Source organism: Malania oleifera, chromosome 1 (genome assembly GCF_029873635.1).
Source record: "Malania oleifera isolate guangnan ecotype guangnan chromosome 1, ASM2987363v1, whole genome shotgun sequence".
NCBI classification, from domain to species: Eukaryota; Viridiplantae; Streptophyta; class Magnoliopsida; order Santalales; family Ximeniaceae; genus Malania; species Malania oleifera.
In genome coordinates, this window is record NC_080417.1 from 144,838,179 (window position 1) to 144,852,132 (window position 13,954).

The 13,954-nt window shown below is 32.6% G+C and overlaps 1 protein-coding gene across 2 annotated transcripts in view; it reads right to left on the minus strand.

Moving 5' to 3' along the window:
* Positions 1 to 2,262: 2,262 nt before the first annotated feature.
* LOC131145189 (protein ACCELERATED CELL DEATH 6-like) overlaps positions 2,263 to 13,954 on the minus strand; it is a 45,825-nt gene continuing 34,133 nt past the window's right edge. The window contains exons 3-4 of one of the 2 annotated variants that reach the window (XM_058094331.1): positions 8,179 to 8,215; positions 2,263 to 2,605 (exon numbers count right to left, since the gene is read on the minus strand). In XM_058094331.1, the coding sequence (XP_057950314.1) occupies positions 8,195 to 8,215 (21 nt within the window). In that variant the 3' untranslated portion in view covers positions 2,263 to 2,605; positions 8,179 to 8,194. Of the gene's footprint in view, positions 2,606 to 8,178; positions 8,216 to 9,056; positions 9,756 to 13,954 lie in introns of those variants that run through there. The other variant, XM_058094323.1, reaches the window with a different exon arrangement.

A 13,954-nucleotide genomic window follows, 5' to 3' on the forward strand; every position in this document is an offset into this window, starting at 1 on the left:
GCAAGTTTGTTGATTAGTGCTATTCGTTTGCCTATACATCAATCTCATATCTTCAAGCTTGGGCAAATCAATTCAGATTTTCAAAGGAAACTTGGTTACTCTACTGTACTTCAATCTAGTATTGAGGTTTGATCTTTCAAGTTATTAGTCTTGTGATTTTTACATATCATCTCATTGGTTGTTCTTGACTAGTATTAAAAAGTATTGATCTTGAGTGTGCCTTTCGTACAAAAATTAATCTTCTAAGAGATCATTACTTGAGAAAGTTTATCTAACTTGGTAGATTAAATCTTTGTTCAAGAGTATATAAATATACATTTATTTTCTTAAAGGGCTTCTTATTGAAAAACCTAGTTTTTGATTAAAAGAGTGATCTTGAAAGTATCTTTATATATACCAAGCTATTTTAAACAAGATCATTATTTGTTTTATGGTGTGTGACTCATTGATAGGTTTGATTCAAGTGTGTGGTTTCTAAAAGGATCTATCTTTAGATACATTAGAACTTTATTTAATATCCTTGATACTTATAAATATAATTTTAATTGAGGGATATTTTTCTACAAATTAATATACTCAGTTTTGTGGTTGAGTACTTGAAATAAAAATTTTGTGATTTTGATTAAGTGTATATTCAAGACAAAGTTTTTGCCAACAAGTTCACTTCAATTATATAAGTGTGCATTTTTGCAAAGTGAACCAAGAACCCTAGATTATTCCAAAATGTTTTGAATTTATCTTTACTTGAAAGTTTTGGTTAAAAAGGGATTCGTGTGTTGAGGCATATCATACATAAAATGAGTTTATCGTTTTCATACATTCACGAGCTTCAAGTTATATCATATATTAATGTGCTAGGAAATTGAATTGTACTCACTAGCTTTTGTTAGAAGCATTATTTTGAGTGTTATTTTCAGATTTCATTGTAAACACGGTTCTGGTTGTGAACCGGGTGTGAGGAGGAAGCTGTACCTCTTGTGAGTAACGGATTAGAGGGAGCTGTACCTCTTGTAAGCAGCGGTTTGCAAGGGAAGCTCCGTCCCACCTTAAGGAGCAGGGTTTTTAGTGAATCATTGAGTGGTTGCTCAAGGCGAGGATGTAGGCCAAGTTGGCTGAACCTCGTAACATCGCATTTGTCTTCTCTCTTCCCTCTACTCTTTATTTTCCGCGTTATATTTAATTTGAGTATATTGCATGCATAGATAGGATTGTTACACACATACATAATTGAGCAACAAGGAGTAGTTGGTAAATTGATAAGAAGTGTGTAAAAGGAAACTAAGTGGCTTAATTTTTTTTATATCCAATTCACCCCCCCTCTTGGGATTACACCTTAATCAACAACAGGTTTCATCGACGAAATTATTAAAGAGCTCGTCAATGAGATGAGGTGGCTTGTTGACGAATCTGGCACAATAAATTGTGAAAACCTGGATTTTTATGAAGAAATTCGCGCAAGAAACCCTCTCTCTCTCCTTCTATGTTTCTCTCTCCTTCTTTTTTCGATTCCGGCTCTATTTCTCACTGGATTGAAGATTTGAGGCCACCACAACACTCCTAGCGAAGTTCTCTACACGTCTACTGGAGCTAATCGTCGGTGGGAGTAGTTTGGATTTCATCACAATCCCAGGGTAAGGTATTTTATTGAGTTTTTGCCTTTCCCATAGTTGTATAAAATGTTGTATGTAGGAAAATACTGAGGTTTTGTTATGGGAAATGTCATTTTCAGGATGTTGAGTGGAGAACCTTGCGGGTGTAGGGCCAGAGTTCAATTAGAGCTTTTTAGAAACTAGGTAAGGGAAATATGTTATGCTAAGAGATTTGAATATAGTGATAGGAATTTTACAAACATGCCTGTATATCAGTTATTATGTAATTTTACAGAATATGTATTTTTAAAGTATGTGTGGCCTGAGTACATATTATCTGATATAGAGTTTTATGCAGTTTTTCAATATATCGAGTTATACAACATATATAGATATAGTCAGATATTATACAGATAGATATATGTATATTCACAGTTTTAGCCAGATGATTATATAGATAAATGTATGTATAACTGTATACAGATATTTATTCTGAGTAGTATGAATAGTATTTACAGAATGTCATGTTTTCCTAAATGCCATAACACTCAGAGTATACAGATAGCTTATACAGACAATTTATAAACACAGATTATACAATTATAGCATCAAGATGCTACAGTTATTCAGATATCACAATATTTACAGTACAAAATTATAGTATTATGCTTATTTTGGAAACATATGAAAACAGTAAAAATATATTTATATACTTATATAGTATCAGATCCTTGTGAAAATATTACAAACAGATACAGTTTATAGAGCACGGTACCGTTATTATACACAGAATAGAGTGCAAGCACATATCTCAGATTGTGTGTGGGTACCGTCAAATTGTGCTCGGAGAGGATGCAGCTCCCTAGTACACTCGATTGAGGGGGCCAGTTTGACGAGGTAGTAGTCAGTCCCGCGCTTAGGAGTGGATGCAGTTTGGTCGGGCTGAGGTAGTGTAGAGTATGATGACTTACCTGGAGGGCCGACCAGGTTAAGTCTCGCCTACGGGCCGCACAACCCTGTCATGAGGGGTTAAATCATGACATACAGAGTCCCAAGGAAATAGCATAGTTATGTATATGTATATGTATACAGTTTTACAGCTTTTGTCGTATATAGTATGATATAGCAGTATGAATAATAGAAAAGTCAGATGATACAAATGTTTTAAGCTACTATACCTGTATTATACAATTTTGCAAGATCATGCAATTTTAAATACTATTATTACAGTTTTACAACTCAGACGCCACACACTAGTAATAGCATATTTTCATTTACTGAGCCTCTTCTCACCCCATTACTTGACCACTTTTTAGGTGAGCTAGTTAGGCGAGCAGATCAGGCTCGCGGATAGAGAGTTGGTTGGATTACCCTAGTTGTAGGGTAAGTCTGTGACAAGTTTTTGTATTTTCTGGGATAGATGTTTCTAGAGGGAGTTAATGTATATAGCTATGGTTTGAGTGTACTGAATTCTGATATTGTTTAGTATATGGTTGTATGACTTGTATATCCGCTGCGTTGGTATGACTTTGTATATTTTAAAAAAAAATGATGTAAATTTTGAGGACGTTACATTCAGGCTCCTGAAGAAATTCTTCAAACGACTGAGGTTAAGTTCAGGCTACCGAAGTGACCTAATCCTGTTTTTTTTTTCTTTTTGATTCATAAAATCTGCTTTGTTCTCTTTCTTGGTTCTTTCATAAAATTATTTTCTGGGGTTTTGAAAATATTTCTAAGTCCATGAAAGTCTTCTAATGATGTTCATGAAATGCATGAGTCCTAAGGTCATTCTAGTTCATGATTTGTGCCTCAAATTAAATCATATGAAAATGTAAATACATGAGTTCTAAGTACCCATTCCCACGACACTCTTGACCTTGTTGCTTGCTTGTTCATTCTTGTACTCTTTGAGTTCCATGGATCTGCCCAATTGTGTAAGCTTTACTCTTCATGACTTCCATGACTTGTTATTCTTTTGTGCATGATTAATATAGTTTTTGTTCACAATCTCAATGCGCAGATCAAATACCAAGCGATTTGTCATTATCAAAACAAGATTGGACTCATAGAGTCAACAGATATAAGTCAATCATTTTTGGAGAATAAGATTGGAATTTAGGATTCTATCTTGCAGCCTAGAGGTAGGAAATTCTGGGGTTGTTTATGTGGTTTTCCTAGGGTGACAAACTCGGGAAAGCCATAGTAAACTATCGCCGGTTCTTATTTCTGAGCAGTAAGACTGAACCTTAAATTGGGAAAGAGGATGTTAAGGTAAATGGTTATAGAAGAATATATTATGGGTTTTAGTCTGATGAGTATATTAGTTGGGTGATAATGATAGAGTCTACGACTGTTTGGTTCCCTTTGCAGAATGGACCCTAGGAACAGTAACACGAATGCAGGAGGTGATGAGGCAGGGCCTTCTAGCTTGGGTGGCGGAGATCCAAATAAGGTATTGCGCATAGTGTCACCCAGCAGGTGATGACAGAGATGGCCAGAGGTTCAGGGGAGCGGAGCTGCACGATTGAGCAGTTCATGCTAACATGCGACTTGATGAACATTAGACATAGACGGTTGGATTTCTCCCACCGTTCATGGGCCAATTGATTGATATGTAACTGGACTTGATTCCGTAGGTACTGTCGGTTTGTCAATACGGAGTGCTAGATCAATATCCATGCACCCTAATGTCAAGAGGATTTTGTCCTTCCAATCCGAAAAATTTTCACCGTTCAGAATTGGAATATGAGAATCATTACTTAAAATAGAAGTAACAGCAACTGCAATAACCAAGAAATTTAATTAATACTTTGAAACAAAACTATAGTTTGAACCAACCAATGTTAGATTCAAAAGCAAAAATCTAAACCTTTCCTGTGGGTATAGGTTGCATGTTAGCTTTGGTGCAATCCCAAGGGGAGGGGGGTGAATTGGTATTTAAAAGTTCTTCCTAGGTTTAGCTAATCCAGCAGACAGTATTTCACAAGCCTAGGGTCTTTCTACGTATTCACAATCCCAAACAAATATTCAAATAATAAACATAAACATATAGGTGTAGAATGTAAATTTGCAGAAAATGAAATCAATACTAGATATGATATCGGGGTTCGACTAATACTGCCTATATCCCCGTCTTGGCACACCTGCACAAGGATAACACTATAAGCTCACTTAACGGGTGGAGCGGCATCGATTATAACCAGGTCAATTAAGGGGTTGACCTCAATCAACATGCCTAACTAGGATGGCGCACCTAACTTTCCTAACCGGGTCTAAGCGAGTTTGGGATTATTCCACAGAGCTAGTCTCCCTCTTCAGGCCCGCGCCTGGAATACAACCAATGTGTATAAAGTTTGTACACATAAATACGCTTCTAGAAAAGCAAATGTGTGCACCAATACAGCTCAGTAAATATTACAATTACAAATGATATGAAATATGCTCAGTGCTCTAATGTGTGCTAAACACTCAATCAAGTATGATAATCAGTCTAGATCTAGAGTGTATATCAAAGCAAGATTTGAAACATGATATGTAAATAACACAAGATCAGATAAGGGTTTCAAATATGCTAAGCAAGTTAAATCAAACAAATTCAATAGGTTATTTCAATATACAAAGCACAATGGAGTTGTTTGAAAGACTAGCTTTTTGAAAAGAATTTTTGCACACTAAAAACTAGGTTTAGGTATCTTGCAATGATAATGCAAGAACCACAACCCTTAAAGTCTTCCCATACAAGATTTATCAAATGAAATCGGTGGAAGAACTTTAATGCTAAATTCTCAAATAAAATCAATCAAACAATAATACAAGTGAGAGTTATAGCTAGAGAGATTGCACAATAGCCTTAGAGATACTCACAATGCTTAAAGAGATCAAAAGTGTGGAGTATGTGAGTGTTTGGAAGTAGTATTGGCTATAAAATGATTTTTGGATTTGAGAGAATTTTGGCCTTAATGATCTTACTATTCTCTTGCTAATTATTCCAAATGAAGGGGTATATATATACTTTCCCAAAAATATGACCGTTAAGAACACAAATGGAATAATTATAAAAGTTTTAATATTATTTAAATAAATTAACCCCATTTAAAAAATATTAACTGCAGTAAAAATGAGGGGTAACCCGAGAGCACCGGGCGACTATGTCAAATTTGGTTGACTCAAGTTCTTGGGGTTCGGTCGACCGGTCTAAAAATGAAATGGAGTCTCAGTCGACAGGACTCATATGTCCAAAGGCGATTTTCCAATTTTCACGAGGTTCGGTCGACCAGGCTGATTTGAATTAAGCTTGTCGGTCGACCAGACCATTGGGTTCCCAGACATGGGAACTCGGTCTACCAGGTTGGTGCAATACAAAAAGTTCTCAGTTGACTAGGAAGTCCATTAAGTTGACTTCAGGGAGGTTCAGTCGATCGGGGTCAAATGAACTAACATAGTTCGATCGATCGGGCCGTGGCCAACTAGTTGACCCGGACCAAGTTCGTTCGACTGGGAGCGAAATGAACGTGAGGTGCCGGTTTACCGAAGGTGCACATTTTGTGCATTTCAGTCCTATTTCATCCAAGAATCACTCTATTCACTTAGTCGTACATATGTGAGTGTCCTAGGGTCATTTCGAGGTTTTTTTTATTTTATTTTAAGGACACCGAAAAAATTCGGTGTCGGTCGACCAAGGGTGTTCCCTAAGGTCTTTCTATGGTCTATGTAGATACCTAAAGCCCAACTAGGGTCGATTTGAGCATAGCTACCTATCAGGTATGATGCAAAATATTATAGGTCATAGAGGTGCAGAGTCCACAATTAAGTTTACATCCCAGAATGAAGAAATGAAATAATGAATACAAAAATAACACACAAATCTTCATTCTTTGGCATGAACACTGCACACCATCATGATATGTCTTTCAACACGTCCACAGTGTTGCTATGGCTAGTGCTTATACTTTATAATAAGACTAGTGGAATAAGGAAACCTATACCTATTGGTATTTAGTATTCCCTTTCTTAATCACTCTCTTATTACAATCATGTCAAAGAAAATAATTACCTCCCTGTAGGGTAAAGTAATCATCAACTACGACTTAACTGCAATGTGGATTTAAAACTAATTTATAAAAAAAAAAATTATCTACGTGTCATAAAATTGTTGTGGCTAATTTTTAATACACAATTATATTCTTTTTTCTTGATATAGCTCAATCCATTATTTAGAAACTTTAATATTCTAGGCCTATTTTACTGTAGATATGAATAGCACTACCAAGTAAGTTCGCAGGAAAGATTTTTCTTTCCTAGATAGAACTTCAAGATTCGTAGGAAAGATGGAGGGGCCACAATGGTCCCGCTTAAAATCTAATATCCTGGACAGAATCTCCTTAGATGTACACATCCATACCCCACAACAAACAGTCCATTAATTTAATTAAGGCTTGTATAATCATGTATTTCAATACTGATGTACATGAAATAAAATACAATTTTTAACAATAATAAGCCTAATTAATAAAGACATATATTGACATTTGCATAAAAATTTAATAAATGCACAAATAATAATCACAATTATAGGCCAAAATAATAATAATAAATGCATATATATATATATGACATGCATTAAATATATATGCACAAGTTATTATTTATTTATTTATTTTAATTTTAATTTTTTTTATTATTTATTTTTTTGGTTTGTCAGAGCAGAAATGTTGATGATAAACTTAATCAAAGTAATCAAGCAGAGTGTCTGATAGAGGAGAAGAGGGAGATGGGTGCAGGAAAAGAAGTAGGTTTATTTCCTGTTTTGGGTAAATTGCAATGTTGTTCCTTGAAGTTTAGTCCAATTGTACTTTAATCCCTAATATTTCAATAATGACATTTCAACTCCTTGTCTTGCAATCAAATTGCAACTTGATGCTTGACCAATGACCACCATCAATCTGCTAACATACATAACAGATGCAAGAAACAAGCGGCAGAGCCTTGTACATGACTTTTTCTCCACTTCTATTAAGGCCTAAAAATGAGTCTTTTAAATCAACCTTCTTCTTTTTTTTAAACTAAACTCAAATAAGAAAAAAAGTAATTTAAAGGACTTGCAGGTTCCTTCTGAAAGCTAAAGCCAATTTAACGGTCAAGAATCATATAGTAATTTAATTGCAAATCTAAAGAGTTAAAATCAAAATACGAGGTTAAAGTGCCAGTTGCAACTTGAAGGATCAATTATGTAATTTACCTTTTTCACTTTTTACCCCAAAAAACGTCATTAAGAAAAAGAAAAAAAAAAGAAGTTGACTTTGGAAGGATTCATTACAACCCATTACCAATAAGCAAAACAAGATAATTTTCCCACTCAACTTTTCCTTCCACTCCTTTTTTCTATTCATGCCGAAAGTGAATAATTCATCATAGAAACTAATACTGTAATATCAAAATCAATTTCTTGAAAAATAATTTAATGCGATTTTAGAATAATAGAAACTAAACAATATGGCATGGAGTTGGCTCTGATACCACTAATGAAAGCATAATTCCAGAAACTACAAACCAACAATTGTTTACAAGCGGAAGAGAACAGTGATCTAACCTCCAGCCAAAACTGTTCAAGTCTTCAAGAAAGGGATCTGAAATAAGAAAGATAACTATGAGAAATAGAGAAAGAGATTTGGGAATTATCTTTACTCTCACTGTGTTTCAGAAGAGTAGAAGGAGTAGAATTTTTGGCTAGTTCTATATCACCATAAGCCATTGTATGACTTAATGATTAATCACAGGCCCTATTTATAGACTGGTCAAGACCCCATCCACTGAGAGATTTCCTCTCACATTTCCTACCATCAAGGGATTGTGAGTTTTCAAAATCTCTTACTTGAATTTCAAATCAGATTTAAAATCTTCCATTTGAATTTCAAACCGATGACTTAATCTTAGGAGACTTAGTCTTAGTATATCAAGTAGTTACTGTGAAATCTCATCTCTCATATTTGATTTTTTTAAATAAAATAATAATTATAATAATTTAGATAATAGTATTTTTAAATAAAACAAAATGTGTTATGTGTGGCACCAAAAAAAGGAAACATGTGCGCTAACATAATATGCATAAAATACTACATTAAAAACTTATTATAAATATTTTTTTACGCATTGTCATGCTATCATAACTTACTATGTATTATGAGTACTGCACCAAAAATACAATAATTAAGAGCACTTATCATCATAGCTTATATATATTATGAATTTGCATGCATATTTATATGTCACGGTACATAATTATTTCAACCTTTTCTTCTGGAACCGTGCATGCCTAAGCTTAGAAACCAAGGAATGGAACTAGTTTACTACACTTTGCTCTCGCCTTGGTCTGTAAAGATGCTCATGTTGTGTTACACAGACAATTGTAATCTAACTCTCAACCTTCTTGCACGAGGACAAGTATTTCTTAATAATATGACATTATTGTTAATAATAATAATGGAGAACTGTATTATTTCCTGTCCCACGAATCATCTGAGACTCCCGAATGAAAAATTACTGGCATATCAAGTAGTATGCTACTCTAACAAAGGCTTTAATATAGAGAAAAGGTTTAGATAGTTTCTCAAAACCAAACCAAATGAGCATAAAGCAGAACAGGAGAGAACCAGATCCGATGGTGCAAATAAGAATGGCGAGCCCCAAAGCTTCTGTAGAAATCACCGCATACAACCCGCTCATGAAAGCCACCAATGTTCCACAAAGTGCGGCAAGCAACAGTACGATGCTACAACGAATTCGCCTATCCAAAACCATGATGTCGTCTTCTTGTTCCCATATAAGGAGAAATACCACAACTATGGCAAAGCACACCGCCAAGGTATCCGCACACACAAATATATGCAGCACCGCTTACTTTCCTAGGACCGCGTGGCCCGCATGGGGAGGATTATTGTTGAAGCCGCCAGGTATTGTGAATGCAGCTGCAAAGGCTATGGTTGTGAGGAGTGCAGCAACCACTGACAAACTATTGGCCCTTTGTTTCAAGTACCCCATGAATATTTCTTCTGATTTTGATTTATGGGATTCAGTAGTTTTCTCTCCACATAAATTTTCCCACGCAATGGGTTTCTGTCGTTGTTGAGGTGCCTTTTGATGTAAGAATGACTTAAACAGCAAGGAATTCTGTAAATATGATAAAAGATCATCATAACGTATGTATACATTGATTCACCGCTCCCTGTGAGACATGAATCACCGCTCCCTGTGAGACACTGTTTATTGAAATTTTTTTAGAACTTCACTTCAAGGTTTACCACATATCTAATTTACATGTGAGATTTCCAAATGCTAACAAAAATTAAATTTATTGTTTGATTGAAGAGGTATAGGATGGTCAAAAGAACAATATCCTTGTTTTGATGAATTAGTCACCTATTTATATTTAAGTGTGGCGAGGGAGTATGTATATACCAACCAAACTCTATCTATATAAATAAATAAATAAATAAATTATATATATATATATATATGTTCGCAAAATGTACCTCTCTAAAAGTAGTTTGAGAATGCTTCTAAAAAATATTTTTTTAATAAGTACTCTTTTAAAAAAATTAATAATAAATTTTCAAAAAATACTCTTTTTTAATAAAAAATAATTGAAAAAATACTTTTTAAAATAAGTTCTCATTTAAGTGTAAATTACATACTATTTATTGATACAAGTGCTTAATTTAAGTACTTTTTTTTAGTAAATACTTGTTTTTAATATAGACTATTAAATAAAATTAATGTTAATGACTTTACATATTTATTATATAATTTTTTATTTCATTTAAATCCACAAAATATTGGATAAGGGTTTAGTCAAGCCTATCCTGCTAATTGCCAAAGAAACACAACCTTTAGGCTGTGAACAATGAAAAAAAAAAAAGTTTATATTATGATTATTAAACCTCTCTTCTAATTTTCAAAACAATAAAAAGTTTGTAACTTTATTAATCTTTGTTAACTGAAAATGTGTGAAAAGACCACACAAAATCAAAATTGTGTGTGTGTGTGTGTGATCAAAATGTGCAAAACAATGTTTTATTTTTTATTAAAAGATTTCAAAATAATCACAAAAAAGACAATTTGGTAAGAATTTCATAACCTTGAATTCATTGAAAGAATTTATCCATTGTGTAATAATCTTGGTTTGTTATAATAGTTGAAATCATGAATTTTGAGGTTTGAATTTGAATTTGTGTGGATTTAAAAAATTTTTATACATAATCCACACAAATTAAAGTCTAATATTTGAATTGATGTTCCCATACAAAAAGTAATAGTTAGAAATTTTAAATAATAATAATAATAATAATAATAATAATAATAATAATAATATGTTTGCCAACTTTTCTAAATAAATTTTAAATATTAGAAAATATTGTGGTATTCTCATAATTATTTAAAAACTACAAATAAAAAATAAAACTATTTTCACACAAAATGCAACATAAATTGTATTAAATTGTGTATAAGTTCTTACAAACCTAAATTCAAAATCTAAAATTTATATTTCAAAACATATAATAGTTATAAATGTATTAATCAACAAAAATCTCAAATAAAATGGATCCACCTTCACAATAAGGCACAAAGTGAACCTTCAATTCAACTATATATTTAAATTATTTTTTGCAGCCTCATATTGGGCCTATAAAAAGGCATCAAACTTGACGACACTCATGTATCATTGGGTTTATAAGAATTTTCAAAATTTCTAAAATTGTACTATTCATGACATTATATTTTCATATATAATCAGATCCAAAAAGTAACATAACAAAGTTATTACTATTGAATGAGTATTCACTATATATTAAATGTGCAATAACCTGCCCGTTTTAGAAAAAGAGTTATTTAAGATATTTTTAATAGGTGAAAGCTACCCAAGAATGTTCATTTTATCAACTACATAAATCCATCAACAAACACTAATTGCTATACTCCACTAAAATATAAAATATTACGATTAAAAAAAATTAACATAAAATATTCCACTAGCATATTTTAAAAAATCTTATCGTTTAATAACTTGCATATTCTAATTAAGATTTTACAACAACAACAACAAAACCAAGCCTTGATCCCACTAGGTAGGGTCGGTTATATGAATTATTTTCCATCAATTTATGCGATCATGAACCATTTCTTTTGATAGATTCAAGGATATTAAATCCTTACTTACTATCTTTTCCCAAGTTATTTTAAGTCTACTCCTATCCCTTCTATTGCCCTCTCCCAACAGTAACTAAGTCATTCTTCCTCACAGGTGCACTCTGTGGCCTATGTTACAAGTGTCCATACCATCTGAGTCGTCATTCTCTTACTTTTTCTTCTATAGAAGCTACACCCAACTTACCACAAATATATTCATTCCTTAATTTATCTTTCGATGTTATACCACTCATCCATCTAAGCATTTTCATCTCGACAACTTTTACTTTTTGAATATTATGTTTCTTTGTCACCCAACATTTCGATCCATATAGCATAGCTGGTTTTATAACTGTCCTATAAAACTTCAATTTCAATTTCAAGGATATTCTACGATCACAGAGCACACTTGAAGCACTCCTCTATTTTACCCAACCCGCTTTAACTCAATGCATTACATCATCTTCAATTTCTCCTTCAGCTTGCATAATAGATCCAAGGTATCAAAATCTACAAGTGATATTTTTTTCTTCATCATCAAGTTTAATTTTGTCTCCAATATTCCTCCTATCATCACCAAAATTACATTTCATATATTCTGTCTAAAATCTACTTATCCTAAAGCCTCTAGATTCCAAACTTTCTCTCCATAATTCTAACTCACCCTCTAATCCGTCCCTTGTTTCGTCAATTAATACAATATCATCTGTAAAACAACATATACCATGGAACCTCCTTTTGAATACTTTTAGTTAATTGGTTCATCACTAAAGCAAAAAGACAAGGACTCAAAGCAGATCCTTAATGTACACTTATGGTGATTGGAAATTCTCTAATTTCTCCATCTATAGTCCTTACACTAGTCATTACTCCATCGTACATATCCTTAATAACATCGATATAGCTATTACGTACACCTTTTAAAAAAAAAAAAAAAAAAACTCACCATAGAACTTCCCTAGGCATCCTATCGTATGCTTTCTCAAGGTCAATAAATATCATATGCAAGTCCCTCTTCTTTTCTCTAAACTTTTTCATTAATCTTCTTAAAAGATAAATAGCTTCTGTGGTAGATCTCTCAGGTATAAAACCAAATTGATTTTTTGAGACCTTCGTTTCTAACCTTAATCTTTGTTCAACTACCCTTTCCCATACTTTTATCGTATGACTCATAAGTTTAATTCCATGATAGTTATTATAATTTTGAATATCTCATTTATTTTTGTATATAGGTATTAAAGTGATTTTCCTCCATTCATCTGACATTTTCTTAATTTTTACAATTGTATTAAATAAATTAGCTAATCATATAATTCCATTATCACCTAAGCATTTCCAAACTTCAATTGAGATGTTATCTAGTCCCATAACTTTCCAAATTTTCATCTTTTTTAATGCAAACTTAACTTCGTTAACTCTAATTTTGTAAATAAATCTCATATTTTTAATCTTTTCCTCATTTGACAATTCTAAATTTAAGCATTCTATTTGGTTTTCATTAAATAACTTACTAAAGTAACTTCGCCATTTTTCTTTATTGTCTTCGTCCTTAATCAAAACAATATCATCCTCATTTTTTATACATTTTACATTTCCTAAGTCCTTACTTTTCCTTTCTCTAAATTTAGCAAGTTTAAATATATCTCTTTCCCCTTCTTTTGTACCTAATCTACCATACAAACAATTAAATGATCTATATTTGGCCCACTAACTGTTTTTTTTGCATCTTTTCTTATCTCCTTATATTTTCAAAGTTGTCTCTATTTCTACATTTTTGCCATGTTTTATTCCAAAATTTTTTTTATCTTTATGATCTTTTGTACATTTTTATCTTACCACCAACTCTCTTTACTATTCGAGAATCTTCCCCTTGATTCACCTAAAATCTCTTTTGCTATCTTTTTAATAGAGCTAGCTAATTTATTCCAAAGAGTATTTGTATCTATCTCATCCTCTATGGTCTAATCCCTATCTTTGATTATTTTATCTTTAAATTTTATTATATTTTCTCCTTTTAGGTTCCACCATCTAGTTCTCTTACACTGATTTATTTTATCTTTTTTCTTCCATTTTTTGAATACATATATCTAACACTAAAACTCTATATTGTGTGGTTAGACTTTCACCTGGAATAACTTTACAATTCTTGCATAATAAATGATTTACCCTCCTAGTTAAAATTT